Source organism: Aquarana catesbeiana, linkage group LG06 (genome assembly GCF_042186555.1).
Source record: "Aquarana catesbeiana isolate 2022-GZ linkage group LG06, ASM4218655v1, whole genome shotgun sequence".
NCBI classification, from domain to species: Eukaryota; Metazoa; Chordata; class Amphibia; order Anura; family Ranidae; genus Aquarana; species Aquarana catesbeiana.
Genome location: NC_133329.1, coordinates 414827746 through 414855443, shown reverse-complemented (window position 1 = coordinate 414855443; position 27698 = coordinate 414827746). Strand labels below are relative to the sequence as shown.

Below are 27698 nucleotides of genomic sequence, written 5' to 3'. Positions count from 1 at the left end.
TTAACAAGTAAAACAGGCGCAATGCAACAATACCTCCATAAAATGTTCCTTAATAGTCCAGGGGTACAAGAATGGAAATATATATGGAAATATATATGGAAATAAGCAAGGTCCAAAAAAAATGAGAAGAAACAAGGAAAGGGGCGCCACTGAATATGTATCAATATAACATTTATTACAAAAAACAATATCCACTCACATGAAAGACTACAAATCTGCGTTCAAGCACATTTCTGGACTGGAAGAGAGGAGGGGGACTGCAGGTCTCAGCAAGTCCGCATGCAGCTGGCAGCACATCAAGTCCAGTGAGGATGGTGTGAGGTGGTGGGACACAGCGGTTTCTCCTTAAACTCGTCCAAGTAGCACACCGAGTAGAGATGAAGTCACTGGTGAGATCGTCAGGCCAGGTGTGGGTTCCGGGAGTAAGGGGAGTCAGACGCCAGAGCCTGTCAAGGGCTGTGCTGTGTTATCTGGTAAGCCCGTACGGCGTCCAAAGTGTGGAGATAGCACGGCCGTGTGAGGGAGCCAGAACTAGGCTTGGGAAGCACATAAGAGCGCGGCGCCGGGCCATGACTTCACAAATGTGTGACGCGTTTCAGAATATTCACGCTATGGACGGAAAACACAGCAGCACTCCTTTTTCAATCATAAGGTCCTTGTGAAATTACTGGTTGGAAGTTATAACTTCAATCTTCAGTAATTTGTCCGTTAAGCCTCCTGCTTGAGTACAGATTTTGAAAATATAGTAAATTACCTCAAAAACAATATATAATAATTATTTGTATATTACTTATGGTAATTAACCCCTTCCCACCCAGGCCAATTCTGACACTTCTCTCCTTCATGTAAAAGTCATCATTTTTATGCTAGAAAATTACTCAGAGCCCCCAAACATTATATATATAGTTTTAGCAGACACCCTAAGGAATAAAATGGTGGTCGTTGCAACTTTTTATGTCCCACGGTATTTGTGCAGCAATTTTTTTTAAACGCATCTTTTTTGGGGGGGGGAAACTGTTTCATGAATAAAAATTAAAAAAAAAACAGTAAAGTTAGCCCGATTTTTTTGTAAAGTGTGAAAGATGATGTTACACCGAGTAATTAGATACCTAACATGCCACGCTTTAAAATTGCGCACACTTGTGGAATGGCGCCAAACTTCAGTACTTATAAATCTCCATAGGTGACGTTTTAAATGTTTAGAGTTATAGAAGGAGGTCTAGTGCTAGAATTATTGCTCTCGCTCTAACGATCGCAGCGTATGTAACCTGTGTGTATCTGGCTGTGATACTAGCCAGTGCCTCACCAGCCTTCTACCTCACCGCACATTCCCGGTGGACTTTGCCTGAATAGGAGGAGAAATCCGAGTGAGAGAGGCAGAAATGAAACAGAAACTAAATCAGTTCCAAGTCACTTCCTGCTCCACACCCAGATCACACAACATACGTCTCACTATAAAAACCTTCACCTGGCCAGACCAACCTTCACTACAAGAGGGATGGGGGACCATCAATACCCGTACCCCATCTCCCTCCAGTGGGATGACGGCCCAGAGAGACTGAAGAAATCAAAAAATAAACTTCTGTTGTATTTCCAGAAGAAGAACCAATCTAATGGAGGAGAATGTGAGATCCGAGACACCGACTGCAGCCGGGGATACATCCTCATACACTTCAAGGAGGAGAGAGGTAGGTACTGGGGGAGTAGTATAATGTAACTATGTATAAGTACTGAGAACTGGAGGGGGGTCCTCATACACTACAAGGAGGAGGGAGGTAAGTACTGAGAACTGGAGGGGGGTCCTCATACACTACAAGGAGGAGGGAGGTAAGTACTGAGGACTGGAGGGGGATCCTTATACACTACAAGGAGGAGGGAGGTAAGTATTGTGGACCGGAGGAGATCCTCATACACTACAAGGAGGAGGGAGGTAAGTACTGAGGACTGGAGGGGATCCTCATACACTACAAGGAGGAGGGAGGTAAGTACTGAGGACTGGAGGGGATCCTCATACACTACAAGGAGGAGGGAGGTAAGTACTGAGGACTGGAGGGGATCCTCATACACTACAAGGAGGAGGGAGGTAAGTACTGAGGACTGGAGGGGAGCCTCATACACTACAAGGAGGAGGGAGGTAAGTACTGAGGACTGGAGGGGATCCTCATACACTACAAGGAGGAGGGAGGTAAGTACTGAGGACTGGAGGGGGATCCTCATACACTACAAGGAGGAGGGAGGTAAGTACTGAGGACTGGAGGGAGATCCTCATACACTACAAGGAGGAGGGAGGTAAGTACTGAGGACTGGAGGGAGATCCTCATACACTACAAGGAGGGGGGAGGTAAGTACTGAGGACTGGAGGGGGATCCTCATACACTACAAGGAGGAGGGAGGTAAGTACTGAGGACTGGAGGGAGATCCTCATACACTACAAGGAGGAGGGAGGTAAGTACTGAGGACTGGAGGGAGATCCTCATACACTACAAGGAGGAGGGAGGTAAGTACTGAGGACTGGAGGGAGATCCTCATACACTACAAGGAGGAGGGAGGTAAGTACTGAGGACTGGAGGGGATCCTCATACACTACAAGGAGGAGGGAGGTAAGTACTGAGGACTGGAGGGGATCCTCATACACTACAAGGAGGAGGGAGGTAAGTACTGAGGACTAGAGAAGATCCTCATACACTACAAGGAGGAGGGAGGTAAGTACTGAGGACTGGAGGGGATCCTCATACACTACAAGGAGGAGGGAGGTAAGTACTGAGGACTGGAGGGGATCCTCATACACTACAAGGAGGAGGGAGGTAAGTACTGAGGACTGGAGGGGATCCTCATACACTACAAGGAGGAGACAGGTAAGTACTGAGGACTGGAGGGGATCCTCATACACTACAAAGAGGAGACAGGTAAGTACTGAGGACTGGAGGAGATCCTCATACACTACAAGGAGGAGGGAGGTAAGTACTGAGGACTGGTGGAGATCCTCATACACTACAAGGAGGAGGGAGGTAAGTACTGAGGACTGGAGGGAGATCCTCATACACTACAAGGAGGAGGGAGGTAAGTACTGAGGACTGGAGGGGATCCTCATACACTACAAGGAGGAGGGAGGTAAGTACTGAGGACTGGAGGGGATCCTCATACACTACAAGGAGGAGGGAGGTAAGTACTGAGGACTAGAGAAGATCCTCATACACTACAAGGAGGAGGGAGGTAAGTACTGAGGACTGGAGGGGATCCTCATACACTACAAGGAGGAGGGAGGTAAGTACTGAGGACTGGAGGGGATCCTCATACACTACAAGGAGGAGGGAGGTAAGTACTGAGGACTGGAGGGGATCCTCATACACTACAAGGAGGAGACAGGTAAGTACTGAGGACTGGAGGGGATCCTCATACACTACAAAGAGGAGACAGGTAAGTACTGAGGACTGGAGGAGATCCTCATACACTACAAGGAGGAGGGAGGTAAGTACTGAGGACTGGTGGAGATCCTCATACACTACAAGGAGGAGACAGGTAAGTACCGAGGACCGGAGGGAGATCCTCATACACTACAAGGAGGAGGGAGGTAAGTACTGAGGACTGGAGGGAGATCCTCATACACTACAAGGAGGAGTGAGGTAAGTACTGAGGACTGGAGGGAGATCCTCATACATTACAAGGAGGAGGGAGGTAAGTACTGAGGACTGGAGGGGATCCTCATACACTACAAGGAGGAGGGAGGTAAGTACTGAGAACTGGAGGGGGATCCTCATACACTACAAGGAGGAGGGAGGTAAGTACTGAGGACTGGAGGGGATCCTCATACACTACAAGGAGGAGGGAGGTAAGTACTGAGGACTGGAGGGGATCCTCATACACTACAAGGAGGAGGGAGGTAAGTACTGAGGACTGGAGGGGGATCCTCATACACTACAAGGAGGAGGGAGGTAAGTACTGAGGACTGGAGGGGGATCCTCATACACTACAAGGAGGAGGGAGGTAAGTACTGAGGACTGGAGGGGATCCTCATACACTACAAGAAGGAGGGAGGTAAGTACTGAGGACTGGAGGAGATCCTCATACACTACAAGGAGGAGGGAGGTAAGTAGTATCTGATATTTCTGGTATGTGTGTTGCCTATTCCTGTACAGATGATGGTGGTTGTTGTATCGGAGGTGTCAGGTGAAGATGTGGGTGTCACTTCTTGTCCTCCGTGGGAAGAATGGAAAGTTATACATTTATTTTCTGTGACACATTAAAGATATTAGTTATCGGAGAATCCTGGGCTGATAAGAGGAGAGGAATGTGAAGTGTCCATTGCTGAGCTCCCTCAGGGAACGTCAGTTGCCTGGTAGGATTGAGGTGAACATACCTGGGTTGGGTTGGGTTGGGTTGGGTTGGAGACGGGTTTGAAAAACATAACTAAAATTCTGGTGCCGAATAGAAACCCATTGAAATGAATGGGAGTCAAATGTTAAAAATCAGTTCTGGCCAGTTAGACTAATATACAAGGGACTGGCAAACAAATGGCAAGGGGAAGAAGGTCCTGTGCAAAAGTTGTAAAATTTCTTTAAAACACATGCCTGACGTTCCCTGACGTTTTGTTCTGTTTGTAAAGAGTCGGGGGAATCCATTCCTCTATACTGGACCCTTATTCTAGATTAGGGTCTCATAAATATAGATGGTAACGGGGAACCCCACAAAAAAAAAACAACAAATGATGTGGGATTCCCCCTAAAAAATACCCCCCAGACCCATATCCTCAGTGAGGGTCTAGTATTGATGGCAAGGAGGGACGCAAAAAAAAGAATAAAAAAACAGCATGGGGTCCCCCCAAATTTTATACCAGGCCCTTGGGGTCTGATATGGATTTTAAGGGGGAACCACACGCAAAAATATCAGACCCTTAATATGAGCGTGCAGCCAGGAAAGGGAGGCAATGAGAGTTTACCTTCCCCTACCTGAACCATACCAGGCCACATACCCTCAGCAGACATGTGCGGTGGGGGAGTCCTTCATGACAAAGCACCCTGTCCGCATGTTGATGAGGACAAAGGCCTCTTCCCTGCAACCCTGGTCTGGTGGTTGTGAGGGTCTGCAGGTAGAGGCTTTTTTAGAATATAGAATCCCACTTTAATATTAAAGGGCCCCCCAGATACCAGTCCCCTCTATATTACCCCTACTCATTAACAAAAAAAGGAAGTAGTAAATAAAAAATAGACCCAGTTCATGGCAAGTCCTTTAATAAAAAACCCAGAAGAAAAGTCCCATGATGTACATCAGGGGTCTTCAAACTGCGGCCCTCCAGATGTTCAGGAACTACAATTCCCATCATGCCCTAGTCATGTCTGTGAATGTCAGAGTTTTACAATGCCTCATGGGATGTGTAGTTCTGCAACAGCTGGAGGGCCGTAGTTTGAGGATCCCTGATGTACATCCTTTGATAATCACAACATCCAGTGATGGAGATCCACATCAATCATGATGCCCGATGACCCACCAGAAGGAAGAGAAGCCTGCTGATCTCTGAGAAATGTCTGATCCAATCTCTTCCCTCCCGAAAAAATGACAGCTTCATTCCCTCAAAACAAAAAGCAAATACAGCAGTCCCTTGGATTACGAGCATAATCCGTTCCAGAAGACTACTTGTAATCCAAAACACTCGTATATCAAAGCGAGTTTCCCCATAGGAAATGATGGAAACTCAGATAATCTGCTCCATAGCCACTGCTTGTCTATGTGGCCAAAGGTGCGGGGGGGCGCCGGAGACACTCAAAAACACTCGGAGGCACTCGGGAAAAGAGTGTTTCCAAGTTTCTCCGAGCGTCACCGGCGTCCCCCACACCTCTGGACAAATGTGGTACTGCACACCCCAGAGGCTTGAATCTTGCTTGTCTTGCGAGACAACGATCACAAAGCGAAGCGAGACAGGATTTTTTTTTTTTTAAATTGCTCGTATTGTGAAACGCGTGTAAACCACGTTACTCGCAATCTGAGGTTCCACTGTACCCCTGCGCACACCTATGTGAAAAAAAACCCACAAATACAGTATACGGTATATACAATACAGCAGAATGCGTTGCCGCTGGGATCTATGAGTGATCCACTCCCTCTGAATATTGCCAAGACCGTCTAAAATGATCCAGCGCTGCACTCTAAATTCCTAAAATTCATACAGTCCTCTAGTAATCCCAAATAAATACAAAGTGACAGAAAAACAATCAATCAATCAATCAATCAATCTGTGTACTATCGATCTTCTCACTCCAAAACACTGAAGTGTTAAACCATACAATACGTTACAAAGTGTCAAAAAGACCCCATGCTGTGCTTCTATTATATTCCACTCAAAAGGTGCTTAACCCCTTCACCCCCGGAAAGGTTTTACCCCCTTAATGACCAGGACATTTGTTGTGATAGGGCACTGCGTTGATTTAGCTAACAATTGCGCGGTCGTGCGACGCTGGACCCAAATAAAATTGATGTCCTTTTTTCCCACAAATAGAGCTTTCTTTTGGGGGTATTTGATCATCTCTGTGGTTTTTATTTTTTGCGATTTAAACAATATTTTTTTACTGCTTTAAAACATCAAATGAAAAAAAGTAAAAATCAAATTTCTTCAACAATTTAGGCCAATATGTATTCTGCTACATGTTTTTGGTAAAAAAAAATCCCAATAAGTGTATATTGATTGATTTACGCAAAAGTTATCACATCTACAAACTATGGGATAGATTTATGGACTTATTATTATTTTTTTTTTTATGTTTTTACTAGTAATGGCAGCGATCAGCGATTTTTATTAGGACTGCGACATTGCGGCGGAGAAATCGGACACTAATGCCGCGTACACACGAGCGGACTATACGGAATACTTGGTCCGGCGGACCGGAGTCCATAGGACAATTCGATCGTGTGTGGGCTCCAGCGGACTTTTTTTCCCCAAAAGTTCGACGGACCTAGAAATGAAACATGTTTCAAATCTTTTTGACGGACTCGAGTCCGGTCTAAAAGTCCGCTCGTCTGTGTGCTAGTCCGACGGACAAAAACCGACGCTAGGGCAGCTATTGGCTACTGGCTATGAACTTCCTTGTTTTAGTCCGGTGTTATCACGTACGAATCCGTCGGACTTTGGTTGATCGTGTGTAGGCAAGTCCATTCATTCGGAATGTCCGTCGAAAAGTTCGCCGGACAAAGTCTGCCGTAAAGTCCGGCCATGTGTACGTGGCATTAGTGGCACTTTTTGAGGACCAGTGACACCAATACTGTGATCAGTGCTAAAAAAAAAAATGCACTTACTGTATAAATGACACTGGCAGGGAAGGGGTTAAAGGGGTTGTAAGGGATCGTTTTTTTCTAAATTTTAAATAACAAACATGTTATACTTACCTCCACTGTGCAGTTCGTTTTGCTCAGAGTGGCCCCGATTCTCCTGTTCTGGGCAGGGCTGGACTGGGACAAAAATTTGGCCCTGGACTTCATCCAGACTGTCCCACTTTGACAGGTCTCTCCCATGCCGGCTTGCCACCCAAGCCCCCCCCCCACTAGCCATTAGCCGTTCTACATTATTTCTCTTATAGGCAGTACCAGTGGAGAAGCTAGACATTATTTCACCTGGGGCAAAGAATCAGTTTGGCGCCCCCCCCCAATGGGACAAGATTAGGCAGGAAAGTGAGGCCGCCCTCCTTCCAGATCATATGATGAGCTTCTCAGTGTTGACTCCTGAGCATCATGTCTGTATTCAGGCGCACTGCATAACTAGCCAGGGAGAGGAGGTGAGCACTGCGGGGGGGGGGACAGAGGACCGGAGGGAGGCAGCGGTCCACTGTCACTGAAATCGGCCCACTGAGCCATCGGCCCACCGGGAAACTCCCTGTAGTCCCAATGGCCAGTACATGCCTGGTTCTGGGGGTCCCTCGGCGGCTGTCTCTGCTCCTCCCCGGAATAGCTAACCCCCCTCTTGGAAGCTCTATCCCGAGGGCGGTAGCTTGCAAATGCGCTCCCTGTCATACACGCTGCGTCCATATAAACAGAGTGTATGACGCGGTCCCGCCCCCCGTGGGCCGCGTCATTGGATGTGATTGACAGCAGCGCGAGCCAATGGCTGCAATCAATCTACCCAATGAAGAGCCGAGAAGACCGGAGAAGCCTGGGCAGCGATCGAGCACGGGACTTTCGAGGGCTCAGGTAAGTAAACTGGGGGGCTGGCAATCATCAGATGTTTTTTCACCTTAATGCATAGTGGGAGAGGGGGCCACTGGAGCTCTATGGAGGGAGAGGGGCCACTGGAGCGCTGTGGAGGGAGAGGGGCCACTGGAGCGCTGTGGAGGGAGAGGGGCCACTGGAGCTCTGTGGAGGGGGCCACTGGAGCTCTGTGGAGGGGGCCACTGGAGCTCTGTGGAGGGGGCCACTGGAGCTCTGTGGAGGGGGCCACTGGAGCACTGTGGAGGGAGAGGGGGCCACTGGAGCACTGTGGAGGGAGAGGGGGCCACTGGAGCACTGTGGAGGGAGAGGGGGCCACTGGAGCACTGTGGAGGGAGAGGGGGCCACTGGAGCACTGTGGAGGGAGAGGGGGCCACTGGAGCTCTGTGGAGGGAGAGGGGGCCACTGGAGCTCTGTGGAGGGAGAGGGGGCCACTGGAGCTCTGTGGAGGGAGAGGGGGCCACTGGAGCTCTGTGGAGGGAGAGGGGGCCACTGGAGCTCTGTGGAGGGAGAGGGGGCCACTGGAGCTCTGTGGAGGGAGAGGGGGCCACTGGAGCTCTGTGGAGGGAGCCACTGGAGCACTGTGGAGGGAGAGGGGGCCACTGGAGCTCTGTGAAGGGAGAGGGGGCCACTGGAGCTCTGTGGAGGGAGAGGGGGCCACTGGAGCTCTGTGGAGGGAGAGGGGGCCACTGGAGCTCTGTGGAGGGAGAGGGGGCCACTGGAGCTCTGTGGAGGGAGAGGGGGCCACTGGAGCTCTGTGGAGGGAGCCACTGGAGCACTGTGGAGGGAGAGGGGGCCACTGGAGCTCTGTGGAGGGAGAGGGGGCCACTGGAGCTCTGTGGAGGGAGAGGGGGCCACTGGAGCTCTGTGGAGGTGGAGGGGTCACTGGTGCTCTGAGGGGGGAGAGGGGGCTCTAAGAAAGCTGGATGCTGAAAGAGGTACATGGAGCTAATATTAGGAGTGCTGGATTTTCTTTAAGATAGACTTAGGTAAGAAGCTTACTGTATAGAATGGAGATGGAGTTTTTACAAACATCTCTACTAGCAGAGCAGAGGATTACATGAGAAGAACACAGGGAGTGCAAATCTCCCTAAAGCGAGGAGAAAACCTTTCTTAGACGGGTGACCCCAGAATTCTCACTTCCTGTTTCGGTGATAAATGTAACATTTTTATTCGTTATCACTTCCTGTCTGGGTGACAATGGTGATCGGGGTCCGTAGTGACGGGTTCTCTCTGTATTATTCTCCATCCAACACTACAGAGAAAAGTTTGGTCTTTACATACATGTTATCACTGATGTCATACATAGTTACATAGTAGGTGAGGTTGAAAAAAGACACAAGTCCATCAAGTCCAACCTATGTGTGTGATTATGCATCAGTATTACATTGTATATCCCTGTATGTTGTGGTTGTTCAGGTGCTTATCTAATAGTTTTTTGAAACTAACGATGTTCCCCGCTGAGACCACCGCCTGTGGAAGGGAATTCCACATTCTTACTGCTCTTACATACATACCGGATACAATTTTCAACATTTAATGATGTGGGTGGAGCTGTGACACCATGAGGAGGTGTGTGGTCCTATGGGGTGGCACAGTTATCCTAATCTGGGGGTGGTACACCTGACGCGTAGCCCTTCGGACATATTTGGTCATGTGACTGGTGACATTCCTGTAGAAAATCCTCATCATGGTTCTCCTTGTCTTCCAGTGCGGGATCGAGTCCTCCAGAAAGGGAGCCATCTGCTGAAACTGCCCAATGGGGAAGAAATACCTCTGAATGTCTCACTCCCAAATACTGAGAGTCCGAACACTCCGGAGGACACAGCGGGATTGGCCATAGTACGTAAATCTGCTGGAAATGAGCTCTACATTGCGGTTATGGAATTGTGTGTCGGAGTATCATAAAATACATTTTCCATGAAATCTCTGTAATCATCTAAAGGGGTTCCTAGATACGGGGCCACAGTCACCCGATTCCAACATTTCCACCAATAGTCTCATTTGTGTGTCTGCAGACACCGTCACCTCCTGTTCTTGGGGGTTAAGGACTGATCAGATGAAAAAAAACTGTACAATCCGTATTGATCCCCTGTGATCAGTGGCACTGGAAGCCCCCCCATTTGGGAGGATATAGACGAATATAGAATATATTTGGTTGCAAATGTAAGTGGATCTTCCATTTTCCATGGAAGGTCCTCTATAAGTAATAGCCTCAATTCTGTTGTTGTGGAAATAAGAAGTGTTATAATTATTATTATACAGGATTTATATAGCGCCAACAGTTTACGCAGCACTTTACAATATAAAATGATATAATGAATATATTATAATGAACTGAACAGGATTTCTAGAAATTACTCATAGCGGTTTATCTTCTATTTTCAGGGCTCACAGTTCGGCCGTGCCGAGGACAAACGTAAGAAATCATTCATTGGACGTCCTATAGAACACAATGGTGGGAGCGGGGGAAGGGGGGAAGGGATGGGATAAGGTGTCTCAGTCCGCTCTTCCATTGACTGCTAAGGTGCTTCCATTGGGGTTTAGCTGCTGATTTTGCCATTCTCAATTTTGCACCAAAATTACAGATTTCACATTTACAGAGAATTCCTGCAAATCAAAATTATTTCAAGTGTCAAGTCAAAAAAGGTTTTTCTAATTTTGGATGGAGTGTGGGAAGGATTAGAACCCCAGTCTAATTTTAACTGCAATCTGGAGTTCCATTAGAAAGATTTCCCCTCATTTCCTTTGTCCATCATTCCTATTATTCATGCCAATAGGGAGATATAACCCCTCCAACGAGTTCTGCCCTAAGATGGAGATATATTACCTCCAGTGTGTTCAGGATCAGTCCTGGGATGGAGATATATTACCTCCAGTGTGTTCAGGATCAGTCCTGGGATGGAGATATATTACCTCCAGTGTGTTCAGGGTCAGTCCTATGATGGAGATATATTACCTCCAGTGTGTTCAGGGTCAGTCCTGGGATGGAAATATATTCCCTCCAGTGTGTTCAGGGTCAGTCCTGGGATGGAGATATATTACCTCCAGTGTGTTCAGGGTCAGTCCTGGGATGGAAATATATTCCCTCCAGTGTGTTCAGGGTCAGTCCTGGGATGGAGATATATTACCTCCAGTGTGTTCAGGGTCAGTCCTGGGATGGAGATATATTACCTCCAGTGTGTTCAGGATCAGTCCTGGGATGGAGATATATTACCTCCAGTGTGTTCAGGGTCAGTCCTGGGATGGAGATATATTACCTCCAGTGTGTACAGGATCAGTCCTGGGATGGAGATATATTACCTCCAGTGTGTTCAGGATCAGTCCTGGGATGGAGATATATTACCTCCAGTGTGTTCAGGGTCAGTCCTGGGATGGAGATATATTACCTCCAGTGTGTTCAGGATCAGTCCTGGGATGGAGATATATTACCTCCAGTGTGTTCAGGGTCAGTCCTGGGATGGAGATATATTACCTCCAGTGTGTTCAGGGTCAGTCCTGGGATGGAGATATATTACCTCCAGTGTGTTCAGGGTCAGTCCTGGGATGGAGATATAATACCTACAGTGTGTTTAGGGTCAGTCCTGGGATGGAGATATATTAGCTCCAGTGTGTTCAGGATCTGTTCTGGGATGGAGATATATTACCTCCAGTGTGTTCAGGGTCAGTCCTGGGATGGAGATATATTAGCTCCAGTGTGTTCAGGATCTGTTCTGGGATGGAGATATATTATCTCCAGTGTGTTTAGGGTCAGTCCTGGGATGGAGATATATTACCTCCAATGAATTTCAAATCTGTCTCTGAATCTTCCAACAATTGGATGTTCCTGAGCAGGACCAACTGGATCCTCCCAGAAGGCCTCTATGTATATATCATGCTTTTCTTTTCAGTTAGCCCTCCACAATTAGAAGGGACAATGGCTCTACTCTGAGGTCACCAACTCTCATCCTGTCCCAGCGATTGAGCTCAGCAACTTAACAAAGAAACACAATCTCTGCTGATAGTTCTCAGAATGTTCTCATTATGTTCATCGTGATGTAGAATAAAATAATCACTCTAAAAGACTTTCCTCTGGAATATGTTTTGATATGTTACAGCCGCACCAGATGATGAAGTCTCCCCGTCCCCTCTGGTTCTCATCGAGAACGTCAAGGACAGGGATGCTCTTGAGATGTTAAACCTCCTGGTGGAGAATACCAGTGAGAAGGTCCCGGACGTGGACTTCTATGTGGAGATAATTCCTGATATCCAATCTGCTGTTGTCACCTTCACATGTGATATCGGTGAGTCCAATCTTTGTGATTTGTTCTTGATTTACATACTGAGCCCGGAGTGAGGCTCACAGCTTCCAAAAAAGGCCTACAAGCTTTATCATGTACTACCAGCTAATGACCCTTGTAACAGAATGTTTGCCATATGCCCAGTAAATGGGGAACAGCAAGAGAGCGGTGCTTGTGTGTAGGTGCAGCATGGTGTGGCTGCAGTAATCACACAAAGTCCAGTTGCGGGAATCCCCAAACTTGTATCGAAGAGAATGCTCAACTTACAAACAGCCCAGCGGGGGAATGCCACACAGGGAGTCACTCATAGTTCTGTGCAGTACGGCAATGCAATGGGTAAAGATGGACCAACAGTCTGGCCTGTCACAGTGGGGAGGCTTCCGATGAAGGTTGGCATGTCCCTAGCCTGTCTCTACTTGTCCGGAAACTCTCCCTGCCGCTAATCACTTTCTATAACAGACAGGTGCTCTTTCCCTATTCTAGCCACTTCGCAAATGTACACCAAAACTTGGGGGTAGGTTCTACTGACCCAAGATGGCCACCAGAGGTCACCTGTATGCAGTGTAGCCGACCGGAACGCTTTCCCAGGGGACCAGGAAACCGTAGAGAAACCAGGTTTCTCCGGATTTCCTCTTCAGCTCCAGTACCACTCCGGTCAAGCGCCACTTACTTTGGACTGTACCTTCCTACACTCCTCCCCCCTTTGACAGATACTGTCCTCAGCATCGCAATACAGTAAAAACAACAGTGCAATAGGAGCATGGTTAAGGCAGAACAACAAAAACAAGTTCAAACAACATCCGAAAATCTCACAGGAAGTTGTCTGCGGTTGGTCCACAAAGGGTGGCGGCTCTCTTGGCTTTTAGCAGAGTCACTTCACATTGATTCATCTTCAGGTCGTGATTCAGGGGCTGCAGGTGGCAAGGGGTGGCAAATGTTCCCCGATCTCCCCGCTCTTTCACCTGGGCCCAAGACTATGTCCTCAGATTCATCAGCACAGTCTGTTGTTGAATAGATTTGCCAGGCTCAGGCACCAGAGCTGTCAGGACTCTATGGGAGCCAAAGGCTTGAGGATGAGCGGAGTCAGGAACCATTCAGCGGGGGCCTCCTGCATTGGTGGAAAGTCCACAGAGTCTAATGCTTACTGGTCATCTGTAGACTTTTTGTAGCAGTCACTGCTTAGCACGCATGGTTTCAGCATGTTATGATGAAGTCACCTCTTCAGGGGGTTGGGCCCCTTGGAGACCAAGTCATACATTGGGGTAAGTAGGAAAGGCTGCCCTTCCACCCGATACGGTGTACTCCCACTTGGGCTCTAATTTGCTGCCCTGGCGCTTTTGCTATCTTTCACCAGAACCCGGTCCCCCCGGTTGCAGCAGTAGCTTCTCCAGCACAGGGTCAGGTGTAATTTCCCAGTGTTTGTTGAATACTAGCTGCATGGCACTTTGCAGCCGCTCCCAATGTTCCTGCACCCAAGAACTGGGGGTCCACTGCGGAAGATGTTTCGGGAATTCTAACAGGAGGTCCACGGCATTTGGCCATTCTGTCTGAACATTAAGAAAAAGGGTGTGTGGCTGGGTGAGCGATGGACGGTGTTGTTGTAGGCCCCCACTACAGCCCTTTGTCCCAGTTACTCAGTCCAATCTGCCCCAAAATGGCCGCATGGAGTCCCTGAAAGACTTGCAAAATATGCGACTGGGGACCAAAACTTGGAGGATGTCCCGCTGTTTGGTAGGCATGTGCGCTTGGCGGTATAGCACTTTGTCCCCCATCTCAAGCTGATTCTACTACCTTAGAATTGCCTGAGGAATGGGGCACAACTTCTGGCACTCCTGGGAAGCAGGCCTGTATTGAAGGGACAGGAAGCACTGCACCTACATCAGGTCTTTGCCTTTTTGTTGAGACAACAAACTGTAGAGCCCACATCCTCCCTAGGGCGCTCCACCAGAAATTGGGACAGAGCGTCTGCATGGCTATTGAGCTTTTCTGGCCAGTAGTGAATCTTGAGCTTGAACTGTGCCAAGCATGTGTCCCACCTCTGTTGCAGTGCTGACAACTTTGCCATGTCCAGTTAGGCCAGGGGGTTGTAGTCAGTGAAGACTTCTATGTCGGCCCCCCATGAGGAATTGCATTAATTTCTCAGTGATAGTTCATATCAGGGGGAGCAACTTGAGTTGAGCTGAAGTTATGGGGGTTCTTCTCAGTGGGTCGCAGGCTGTGACTGGTGTAAGCAATCACCCTCTCCTGGCCATCCTGCACTTGAGCCAGGATGGGCCCCCAGACCTTGGAGACTTCCATCCGTGATATTACAGTTCTGTGCAGTGTGGAGATGCAGCAGGTAAAGATGGACCAACAGCGTTTGTCTCAGAGGGTAGAATGTGGCCTGGTCAGTCTGGTCACAATTGGGAGGGTGCCTGATGAAGGGTGGCATGTATCTAGCCTGTCCCTACTCGTCCTTTACCTGCTGCTCTTTACTTTCCCTAACAGATGGGTGCTCTTTCCTTACTTGAGCCACTTCGCAAATACATGCCAAAACCTGGGGGCAGGGACTTATAAAGTTTCTGCTGACCCAAGATGGCCACTAGAGGTCACCTGAATGCAGCGTAGCCAACCGAAAAACTGCTTCAGGGAACCAGGAAACCATAGAGAAACCAAGTTTCTCTGGACTTCCCTTCCGGCTGCAGTACCGCTCCGGTCGAGCACCACCTACAGTGGAGAAAAAAAGACTGCACCTGCCTACATGCTGGGATCAGGGAACACACTGGCTCCATGTTCACCAATTCACTCATAAGCCATTCAGCAGGCAGGCTGTGTGTTCGCTTAGTCAGTAAAGTTTTTACACAGTTGTACTTATGGCATTAAAATTGAGAAAAATGTCCTGTTATTTTTCTCCAGATATTCCGAGATTCATCAGAACTTTCTCCAGTAACCTCAGAGTAGCTCACAACAAGCTAACAGCGAGGCCTCTGGAAGAATCCCGAAGTGTCAGGGTGGAGAATGTACCGGAGAACACATCTGAGATGTATCTGGCAGCTTTCTTTGAGAACCCAAAACAGGGAGGAGGAAGAGTAGAAGACATTGTGATGGTACCCGAGGAAAGAGCCGCACTGATCACATTTCAGGACATAGCAGGTGAGTTTACAGAGTGGGTACAGAGCAGACCTTCATATGTTGGAAGTGCTTGTTGGATAACCTCTGAATTGTTTGACATTGTCCCAAGTGGCACATCAAGGAGAGATAGAACAACTTGTGGTCAACGTCAGACTGTTCAAGCAATGCTTCAGTTTGAGCATGAGCAGATCAGGCCATGGGATTGGTTATGAGCAGCCTGATGCCAATCTTTTCATCACTTAAATGCTCTACTATGTAATATTCATTGTTGACCAACAGATTACAAAAAAGCTTTTTGTTTTGTTCACTTCAAAAAATCACTACTGCTCAAATGTATTTATTGATGGCTGATATATTCGGCAACACATTACAGAGTACAGGGGTCCCTGAAATAGTCAGTTATTGAATTGGGTTATGAAAGCCATGGAAACACCGAAAGGACACACATTATTCAACAGACTGAACCCCCGGGGAGCAGGGCCGTCTTTAACATTGATTTGACCCTGGGAAAAAAATGTCTTGCGCCCCCCCCCCCATGCAATTTCACTCTCCATCTGCTCTGAGACATACAATAAATAGAAGTTAGACTCAAAATCAGTTTACTGAATCAGATCAGGCAGCGATTGCGACTGGTTGCCAGAGGTTACAGCATATCATTACCACTTACTGACTGGTTGCTAGAGGTTACAGCACATTTCTGCTTGTTGATTGGTTGCTAGAGATTACTGTACAGTAATACTGCTCACTGATTGGTTGCTAGAGGTTACTGCACATCATTACTGCTCACTGATTGGTTGCTAGAGGTTACAGCACATCATCTCCTCACTGCCTGCAAAACATGGACTGGGGAGGTGAGGGGAACCATCAATAGACAGAAAACTCCTAGGGATTCTAGAACTCCTGGGATCAGTGGCAGTGCTGGGGGGAGGGGGGGTGTGATCAATGGCAATGCAGATTTTTTTACCAACTACCAATATAAAGAGGAGTTTCAAGACTGGCCACCAATGTAATAGGGGTTTACACTGACCACTAATGTAATAGGGGTTTACACTGACCACTAATGTAATAGGGGTTTACACTGACCACTAATGTAATAGGAGTTTACACTGACCACCAATGTAATAGGGATTTACACTGACCACCAATGTAATAGGGGTTTACACTGACCACTAATGTAATAGGGGTTTACACTGACCACTAATGTAATAGGGGTTTACACTGACCACTAATGTAATAGGGGTTTACACTGACCACTAATGTAATAGGGGTTTACACTGACCACTAATGTAATAGGGGTTTACACTGACCACTAATGTAATAGGGGTTTACACTGACCACTAATGTAATAGGAGTTTACACTGACCACCAATGTAATAGGGATTTACACTGACCACTAATGTAATAGGGGTTTACACTGACCACTAATGTAATAGGGGTTTACACTGACCACTAATGTAATAGGGGTTTACACTGACCACTAATGTAATAGGGGTTTACACTGACCACTAATGTAATAGGAGTTTACACTGACCACCAATGTAATAGGGATTTACACTGACCACTAATGTAATAGGGGTTTACACTGACCACTTATGTAAGGGGAACATTCACAGTGGCCGATGGTGTGAATGAAAGGATTGTAAATCAAGCACTAATGCAATGAGAAGATTTACACTGACCACTGAGACATTTAGCCTGCGTTCACATTTGTGTGTGTCGGGAACGCATGCAAAATCTTTTTCCTGACACCACAGAAATGTGCTGCCCTTTATCAGATACACAGCAGAGCCTTTAATTGTTAATGACACCCTCACCCATCTGCTGACATGTGCTGTGGCACCGTGTGATTTTGAGAAAAGGTTTAGATCTCTCTTCCGTATTTCTAGCGCATAGAGCAGCCCATTGATATGAATAGGTTACCCTGCATACTACCTACATATTTATCCACCCTGTCAGTACACCTTCACATCCTAAAACCCCTGCTAACCTCTGCACCCCAAACCTTCCCCATCCTCTCCACTCCAACCCTCCACCCCTATAACTCTACCTGCCTCCTCTGCTCATCTTTGCACCCACCTTCCTTACCTCCATACATCCCCTCCTTGCTCACCTGTGCACCCCAAACTGTAATTCCTTCTTTGCCTACCTATGCACACCCTACGCTACCCCCCCCCCCCCCCACCACCACCAATTTGCTTACCTTTGCAGAACAGAATAGGCTGATGTTAGGGTAATGATCACAGTTGTAGGCAAGACTTTCAAGCATGCCCCTTTACCTCCCGAGTGGGCAGCATTCAGTATAGGTGATGGTGGATATGACCTCGGGGGCATTGTTATACTTATGAATGCCGCTTTTATTTACATATGAATGCCGCCGGTCCACAGCTATTTACATATGAATGTCGTCACTATTTAAATATGAATGCAGGTTATTTACATATAAACACAGGGTCTACAGGAGAGTCATCTGTACACAACAATAGGGCAGAGCTGGGCAGCATTAGTAACAGCACTTCACACAGAGATATCAGGACACAGCACGGGACTAAAACTTCAAGGGACAAGGGAATTTAAACCAGGATAGTTGCCAAGTATGAGGCTGCTGCTTTGGTCCCCACAACAATGACAGGGCCCAGGGCAGCTGCCCCTTTTGCCCTGCCTTTAGGATGGCCCTGCCGGGGAGAATGAAACCTCACACCTCATCACTGCAAAGCCTCCACTGAAGCCACTCCGCTGTCCTGTTGTGTTACCAGTTGTACAAAATCCTGAAAATATAATAATAAAATTAATTTTACATAGCACCTTTTAAAGGTGGCTTCTCAAATCACTTTACAAAGAAAACACAAGAAATGCACAGGGTAAAATAATGGAAAAAAGGGAGATTCAAAGGGGGTTGTAAACTCTCCTGTTCTTTCACCTAAATGCATCCTATGCATTAGGGTGAAAAAACTCCTGACAGTGACCCCCCCCCCCCCCCCAAGCCCCCCGTTTTACTCACCTGAGCCCGTTCGTTCCCTCGGCGGAGACACGCTGGACCTCTCTGCCCGGGGTTCTCGGCTCTTGATTGGATAGATTGATAGCAGCGCAGCCATTGGCTCCCACTACTGTCAATCAAATCCAATGACGCAGGTGCCGGGGGGCGGGGCCAAGTCCGGCATTCTGTGTCTATGCACGCAAATGCTGGACTCGGGAGCATGCACGCAAGGTAACGCCCAAGGAGAGCGCTTCTCCTAGGGGGTTATACTATGCGGGAAGGAGCCGCCGAGGGACCCCAGAAGAGGATGTTCGGGGCCACACTGTGCAAAACGAGCTGTACAGTGGAGGTAAGTATGATATATATGTTATTAAAAAAAAAAAAACACAAAAAAAACCCCCAAAAAAACAAAGGTTTACAATCACTTTGATTTGAATGAGTTTAGAGAAGATGATTCTCTGATGTTCTTTGGAAGTGAATTCCAGAGTTTTGGAGCGTAGCAGGAGAAGGCTCTGTCTCCTATTGAGTGTAGGTGAGTAGGGGGGACACACAGCAAACCAGAATTTGAGGAGCGGAGCTTATCAGGGCAGGAATAAGTTGATAAAAGTTCAGAGAGATAATGGGGTGCCCAGCCATGAAGAGCCTTATAGGTGAGCAAGAGGATCTTAAAATCAATGCAAAACCTGACGGGTAGTAAGTGCAAAGACTCCAGAATCTGGGTAATATGATCACTTGTACCAGGCCTAGTCAGGGTTCTGGCTGCAGAATTTTGGACATATTGAAGGCGATTAATAGTGAATTTAGGTACACCAGCGAGTAAAACATTGCAGTAGTCCAGTCGGGGGAAGACAAATGTATGGATTCAGCTCCAGTGTATGATAACATAGGACGTAGCCTAGCAAAGATTCTCAAATGGGAAAAAAGATGTTCTGGCAACATTTTGTACATGTGGATCACTAGCATCAGATATCACCTCTAGAGTTTTCAGTTTAGACTGAAGCTCAAGTATAGTGCCATCTATAGATAGGATATCAGGACTGGCCTTACAAAATTGATGGGGGGGTGCCAACAAGCCTGCCTTCAGTCTTATCACAGTTTAATTGAAGGAAATTGTGGGCCATCCAGGTTTTTAGATCATGATAATTGAGCCCTTGTGATCTAAGCATTTAGCCAAGTGGAAACATGTAAATACTAAAAAGTAAAGGTCCCCAGATTGAGCCCTGGGGGACACCGAACTTGGCTGGACTGACTTCAGACTAGAATCCGCCAAGAGAAAAAAAGTGACAGCATTCAGTGAGATAGGACTTAATCCATTTCAGAACCAGTTCTGAAATTCCAAATATGGTTTCTAGGGTGGAAAAGGACCTGGGGGTCCTAGTAGATGATAGGCTCAGCAATGACATGCAATGCCAAGCTGCTGCTAATAAAGCAAACAGAATATTGTCATTAAAAAGGGGGATCAACTCCAGAGATAAAACGATAATTCTCCCGCTCTACAAGACTCTGGTCCGGCCGCACCTGGAGTATACTGTCCAGTTCTGGGCACCAGTCCTCAGGAAGGATGTGCTGGAAATGGAGCGAGTACAAAGAAGGGCAACAAAGCTAATAAAGGGTCTGGAGGATCTTAGTTATGAGGAAAGGTTGCGAGCACTGAACTTATTCTCTCTGGAGAAGAGACGCTTGAGAGGGGATATGATTTCAATTTACAAATACTGTACTGGTGACCCCACAATATATAAATACCGGACTGGTGACCCCACAATAGGGATAAAACTTTTTCGCAGAAGAGAGTTTAATAAGACTCGTGGCCACTCATTAAAATTAGAAGAAAAGAGATTTAACCTTAAACTATGTAGAGGGTTCTTTACTGTAAGAGAGGCAAGGATGTGGAATTCCCTTCCACAGGCGGTGGTCTCAGCGGGGGGGAGCATTGATAGCTTCAAGAAACTATTAGATAATCACCTGAATGACCGCAACATACAGGGATATGTAATGTAATACTGACACAATCACACACATAGGTTGGACTTGATGGACTTGTGTCTTTTTTCAACCTCACCTACTATGTAACTATGTTTCAAGGCAAGAGAGTAAAATACTTGTGGTCTACCATATCAAAGACAGAACTTATGCCGCGTACACACAAGCGGACTTTCCGGCAGGAAAAGGCCTGACGGAACAAATCCGTCGGACATTCCGATCGTGTGTGGGCTTCATCGGACTTTCATCAGACCTTTTCTGTCGAAAAAATTCAGATGGACCTAGAAATAGAACAAGTTTCAAATCTTTCCGACGGACTCGAGTCCGATTGAAAAATCAGTTTGTCTGTATGCTAGTCCGACGGACAAAAAAGGACGCAAGGGCAGCTATTGGCTACTGGCTATGAACTTCCTCATTCTAGTCCGGTCGTACGTCATCACGTTAGAAATGATCGGACTTTGGTGTGATTGTGTGTAGGCAAGTCCGTTTCATTGGAACTCAGTCGGAACTCCGTCAAAGTCCTTCGGAGTTCTGGTGGACGAGAAGTCCGCTCGTGTGTACACAGCATAAGATCCAGTAAGATAAGAATAGTTGGGCTGCATTCACACCTGAGCGTCGCGTCTTTGAGCGCTTTTGCAGAGTTTTTTTTCGCATGTTTTTTATGCATGATTTTGGCGCAATTTTGTGCGACCTTGTGCGTTTGTATAATGCATTTTTGGGCTTTGGAGTTTTTTTTATTAGCCAATGGAGAAAACTGTTAACTGTTGCATCATTTGTTGCTGGGTATTTCAGCTTTTTTAGCTTTTACATTAGCTTTTATTTTTTCTTTTACTATTATTCCTTTATTATAATGTTTTTTCGTTACAGAAGGGGTTCAAGTTCAGTTTAGGTTAGGGTAAGGATTAGGAGTTGGGGTTAAAGTTATTTATTATTATTTTATTTATTTTTTATTTTATTTCGTATTATACGAATAATATTAAAAGAATACATAAATGTAAAATAGATACACAAATAAATAAAAATCATAAATAAATTCAATAAATGAATACTAAGTAACAATAAATAATTAACCCTTAACTTTAACCCTCACCCCTTGAAAAAATAAAATAATAAATAGCTAAACACATTAACCCTAACACAAAATAAATTATTATTTGGTTGAGTCTGGGTTTTTATTGTTTTATTATTAATAATAATAATGTATTTAATATTTTTAAGGTTAGAGGTTAATTATTATTTATAAATATATCATTCATTTATTTTACTTATTTATGATGATTTTTAGTTATTTGTGTATTTATTTTACATATATTTATTCATATATTACTATTTAATTTGTAACTTTTTTTCATTTGAGCAGAGAATCGTGCAAAAACTCGCAAATGACACGTTTCAATTCATTTCTATGGGAACCAAAAAATGCCCAAATCTGCCCGATTTGAGCAACAAAAAAGCTCCAGAACTTGTTTGAGCTTCAGGTGACTTGGAATAGAGATGTGAACCATCTCCATAGAGAATTGATTTTTTTTTCTCCTCCAGCATTTTTGAGCTTCAAGCTTCAAGCAGATAATGGATCAGGTGTGAATGGGGCCTAAGTGAGCCAGAACCAAAAGCTAACAGAAAAATGGCTTTGACCAAGACGGTTTCTCTGTAGTGCAGTTGCCAAAAAACAGATTGGAGGGATTCAAATAGGTTATTTAAAGTCAGATGATTATGTAACTGAGCTATCACAGCCCGCTCAGGGATCTCGGTAAGGAAGAGTAAGTTAGACACGGGGTGAAAATTGTTTAAATTGTCCACAGCCATGTTGGGGTTTTTTGGTACCTGGTGATGGTGGGAGTTTTGAGGATTGTTGGTACAAAACCGGTGCTAAGGGAGTCATTTATGATATTGAGAATAATGGGGCATAGAGAACAAAAACAGAACAGGACAACAAGTAAATGGGTGAAATAAATGATTATTGGTCAACAACTTCAAAGAAGTAAATGTGAGTATTAAGTGTGAACCATCTGTTTGTTTCCTTCTTTTACAGATGTCAAAAGAGTTTTGAAGAAGGATCATGTGTTTTCCAAGAAAAAGATATCCGTATACCCTTACTACCCATTGTTGGGTATAGCACTGTATGGGAAGCACAGACCTTGCATAGAATTACCAAAGCCTATAGAGTTTAAAATCAGTCCATACATATTGGAACATATCTCTAATAATGAAGGACTAAAGAACAACATAGGTGTGAAGATGAAGGATAAATGCTGTGAGATCAAATGGCCAGATCAAGACTGCCAGAATCCTGTCCTTCAACTCCTCTTCCCTCCCACATTGTCCACCAATCTCAGGTCTGTGGTACAGATTGTACCAAAATGGAAGGAAGAGGTTTATAACGAATTCTCACTTCTCATATCAAAGTTCAGAGTAATAGAATATAAAATGGATGAGTCTGTCTGGGAAGCTATTAGAGAACATGTCAACAGCTCCACCTATGATGGAGTACTCATCAAACCTGACTTTGGTTTAGAGAAAGTTTTCTTGGCTGGATTGTCCAAGGATGTTACAAAGATTGACCCAATATTCAGACAACTGATAGAGGAAACCACCAAAAAAGTAGAAAGAAATAAACAAACCAAGACTGACACAATATCCATGTCTCCGGTCCTCTATCAGATTATGTGTAACAGCGGCCAGAAGAAAAAGATCCTGGACCAAGTTCCAGAGCTGAAGATGGACTATGATGTGCCAAGAAAATCTATCTGGCTATCTGGATTGATAAATGAAGTGCTCACGGCCAAATGTGAGATACTCGACATCAAACAACAAATGAAAAGTAAACCCATCCAGATGAATCCACACCTCGTCCAGTTCCTGATATCCACCGATAACGAAGAGCTGTCCTCTCTGCTCTTTGTACGTCACAACATTAACGCAATGCTGGAAGTTGATGATGGTGATGTTAAACTGATGGCTCATTCAAAGGAAGACTTGACAACAGCAGAAAACCAAATCAAAGAAAATCTGGTTCACAAAGAACTTTTAGTGGAAGACAAAAGTCTTCTGAAATCTCCCAAGTGGAGAAGTCTCCAGTCAAATCTACTTCAGGTATTTAATGCAGAGAAAATCACAGTCCTGGTACAGGAATCTTCTGGAACGGAGGACAACCTGGTCATCGCTGGCCTGACTCCAAATGTTCTAAAGTGTTACCAAGAATTCAGTGACTTTCTGGAGAAGAACACTACTATAGAGACAATAGTTGCAGTTCAACCTTCAGCAAAGATGACGTTCATCTGGGAGGAAAGGAAGGAGATGTTGGAAAAGATAAAGAAAAATGTAAATGTAACAAAGAACCAGAACAGCATCTGTCTGTCGGGACCACGGGTGAAGGTTCAAGAAGAAGCAAATGTCATTAGCGACATTCTGCACTCGCTTCACAGTGATATTCTGCGTATTGAGAAACCGGGAGCCAAAAAGTTTTGTAAGATCCATGAAGAAGTGCATGCTACAATGGCAAGGACAACTTACAATTGTGTTATACGTTTAGAGGAGGCTGGTGTAGAACATATTCTATTTAGTAAACCCAGATTACAAATAACTCTTCCGAATGGACTGACCCTCTCTGTATATAAAGATGACCTGTGCCGTCACAATGTAGATGTCATTGTTAATGCTGCCAATGAAGATCTGAAACATGGTGGGGGTTTGGCAAAAGCTATTCTGGATGCAGCAGGACGTAAACTCCAAGTTGACTGCGATCAGATTATCAGGAAAGATGGTAGATTGTCCACCGGAGATTCAGTAATTACTGACGCAGGGAAATTGCAGTGCAAACAAATAATACATACAGTGGGTCCCCGGTGGGATGCACATTCACGCTCCAGATGTGAACGGCTTCTACGGAAGGCGATTACCACAAGTTTACAGCTGGCCTCCGAGAACAGTCACAGTTCAATAGCAATTCCAGCTGTCAGTTCTGGTATTTTTGGTTTTCCCCTAAAATTATGCATTGAAAACATAGTGGAAGCCATAAGGGACTATGCAGAGATGGCGGGAAAACAGAGCACTTTACAGAGAATCCATCTCGTGGACATGAATGATGAAACCGTCAACATTTTCTCTGAGGTTACAAAGGCCAAATTTATTAACCAAACGAGCGCTGAGCCATCTACAGCAATGGCACCCCAGCCATTCACAAGAGTGGCACAGAGCCCACCATCACCAGTGCCAGTGAATAGAGGTAATGCCAACACTGTGAGGACCAAGGAAGGGCTGAAGATCAAGCTGCTTCAGAAGAACATTGAGGACTGCTCGGTATGTAGATTATCCAGCATTTTCCTGCTAAAGTGGGTCTCCACCAAAGACTGTTATGATTTAAATAGAGGTAGGAAGGGTTTGAACCTCTGTTGAGTCTTTCTTCCTGTCCAAGTTTGATAGTAGGAAGTGGGGGAGAATCTGCCCAACAGAGACACAGATAGCAATAAAACATAAAAGTGGTTCTCACTCTTTCCAAATCTGTCTGTGTCTTCTTTTGGAGATTTTCTCCAAACTGGACATCAGGGGGATCTCCACAGCTGGACCCAGACAGCAGAGGAAATCTGGCAGAAATTTTACCATATCACTACTTTAAGGAAAAATAAACTGTTGCTCTTACATGCTGTCTATCAGCCTTTCTCAACCAGGATTCAGTGGATCCCTAGGGTTCTTCTGAAAGCTACTAAGGGCTCTTTGACTGGTGAGCAGTTTCCGCCTCTCAAATAAGTAACCACTAGGGATGAGCCGAACACCCCCCTGTTCGGTTCGCACCAGAACATACGAACAGGAAAAAAGTTCGTTCGAACATGCGAACACCGTTAAAGTCTATGGGACACGAACATGAATAATCAAAAGTGCTAATTTTAAAGGCTTATATGCAAGTTATTGTCATAAAAAGTGTTTGGGGACCTGGGTCCTGCCCCAGGGGACATGGATCAATGCAAAAAAAAGTTTTAAAAACGGCCGTTTTTTCAGGAGCAGTGATTTTAATAATGCTTAAAGTCAAACAATAAAAGTGTAATATCCCTTTAAATTTCGTACCTGGGGGGTGACTATAGTATGCCTGTAAAGGGGCGCATGTTTCCTGTGTTTAGAACAGTCTGACAGCAAAATGACATTTTGAAGGAAAAAACTCATTTAAAACTACCCGCGGCTATTGCATTGCCGACAATACACATAGAAGTTCATTGATAAAAACGGCATGGGAATTCCCCAAAGGGGAACCCCGAACCAAAATTTAAAAAAAAAAATGACGTGGGAGTCCTCCTAAATTCCATACTAGGCCCTTCAGGTCTGGTATGGATATTAAGGGGAACCCCGGCCAAAATTTAAAAAAAAAAATGACGTGGGGTTCCCCCTAAATTCCATACCAGACCCTTCTTGTCTGGTATGGATTTTAAGGGGAACCCCGCGCCAAAAAAAAAAAAAAAAAAACGGCGTGGGGTCCCCCCAAAAATCCATACCAGACCCTTATCCGAGCACGCAACCTGGCAGGCCGCAGGAAAAGAGGGGGGGACGAGAGTGCGGCCCCCCCTCCCTCCTGAACCGTACCAGGCCACATGCCCTCAACATTGGGAGGGTGCTTTGGGGTAGGCCCCCAAAACACCTTGTCCCCATGTTGATGAGGACAAGGGCCTCATCCCCACAACCCTGGCCGGTGGTTGTGGGGGTCTGCGGGCGGGGGGCTTATCGGAATCTGGAAGCCCCCTTTAACAAGGTGACCCCCAGATCCCGGCCCCCCCCCCTGTGTGAAATGGTAAGGGGGTACATAAGTACCCCTACCATTTCACGAAAAAAGTGTCAAAAATGTTAAAAATGACAAGAGACAGTTTTTGACAATTCCTTTATTTAAATGCTTCTTCTTTCTTATATCTTCCTTCATCTTCTGGTTCTTCTGGCTCTTCTGGTTCTTCTGGTTCTTCCTCCGGCGTTCTCGTCCAGCATCTCCTCCGCGGCGTCTTCTGTCTTCTTCTCCTCGGGCCGCTCCGCACCCATGGCATGGGGGGGAGGCTCCCGCTCTTCTCTTCTTCTCTTCTTCTCTTCTTCTCTTCTTCTCTTCTTCTCTTCTTCTCTTCTTCTCTTCTTCTCTTCTTCTCTTCTTCTCTTCTTCTCTTCTTCTCTTCTTCTCTTCTTCTCTTCTTCATTTTCTTCTCCGGGCCGCTCCGCAATCCATGCTGGCATGGAGGGAGGCTCCCGCTGTGTGACAGCGCTCCTCGTCTGACAGTTCTTAAATAACGGGGGGCGGGGCCACCCGGTGACCCCGCCCCCCTCTGACGCACGGTGATTTGACGGGACTTCCCTGTGACGTCACGGGGAATGCCACAGGGAAGTCCCATCAAGTCACCGTGCGTCAGAGGGGGGCGGGGTCACCGGGTGGCCCCGCCCCCCCCGTTATTTAAGAACTGTCAGACGAGGAGCGCTGTCACACAGCGGGAGCCTCCCTCCATGCCAGCATGGATTGCGGAGCGGCCTGGAGAAGAAAATGAAGAAGAGAAGAAAAGAAGAAAAGAAGAAAAGAAGAAGAGAAGAGCGGGAGCCTCCCCCCCATGCCATGGGTGCGGAGCGGCCCGAGGAGAAGAAGATAGAAGACGCCGCGGAGGAGATGCTGGACGAGAACGCCGGAGGAAGAGCCAGAAGAGCCAGAAGAGCCAGAAGAGCCAGAAGATGAAGGAAGATAGAAGAAGCATTTAAATAAAGGAATTGTCAAAAACTGTCTCTTGTCATTTTTAACATTTTTGACACTTTTTTCGTGAAATGGTAGGGGTACTTATGTACCCCCTTACCATTTCACACAGGGGGGGGGCCGGGATCTGGGGGTCACCTTGTTAAAGGGGGCTTCCAGATTCCGATAAGCCCCCCGCCCGCAGACCCCCACAACCACCAGCCAGGGTTGTGGGGATGAGGCCCTTGTCCTCATCAACATGGGGACAAGGTGTTTTGGGGGGCTACCCCAAAGCACCCTCCCAATGTTGAGGGCATGTGGCCTGGTACGGTTCAGGAGGGAGGGGGGGACGCACTCTCGTCCCCCCCTCTTTTCCTGCGGCCTGCCAGGTTGCGTGCTCGGATAAGGGTCTGGTATGGATTTTTGGGGGGACCCCACGCCATTTTTTTTTTTTTTTTTTGGCGCGGGGTTCTCCTTAAAATCC

At 46.3% G+C, this 27698-nt stretch overlaps 1 protein-coding gene across 1 annotated transcript in view; it reads left to right on the top strand.

The window, feature by feature from the left end:
• Positions 1-1396: 1396 nt before the first annotated feature.
• LOC141147315 (protein mono-ADP-ribosyltransferase PARP14-like) overlaps positions 1397-27698 on the top strand; it is an 88184-nt gene continuing 61882 nt past the window's right edge. Inside the window, exons 1-6 of the mRNA XM_073634531.1 lie at positions 1397-1688; positions 9899-10029; positions 10576-10606; positions 12285-12470; positions 15363-15599; positions 22565-24831. Of these exons, the coding sequence (XP_073490632.1) occupies positions 1499-1688; positions 9899-10029; positions 10576-10606; positions 12285-12470; positions 15363-15599; positions 22565-24831 (3042 nt within the window). The 5' untranslated portion in view covers positions 1397-1498. The remainder of the gene's footprint in view (positions 1689-9898; positions 10030-10575; positions 10607-12284; positions 12471-15362; positions 15600-22564; positions 24832-27698) is intronic.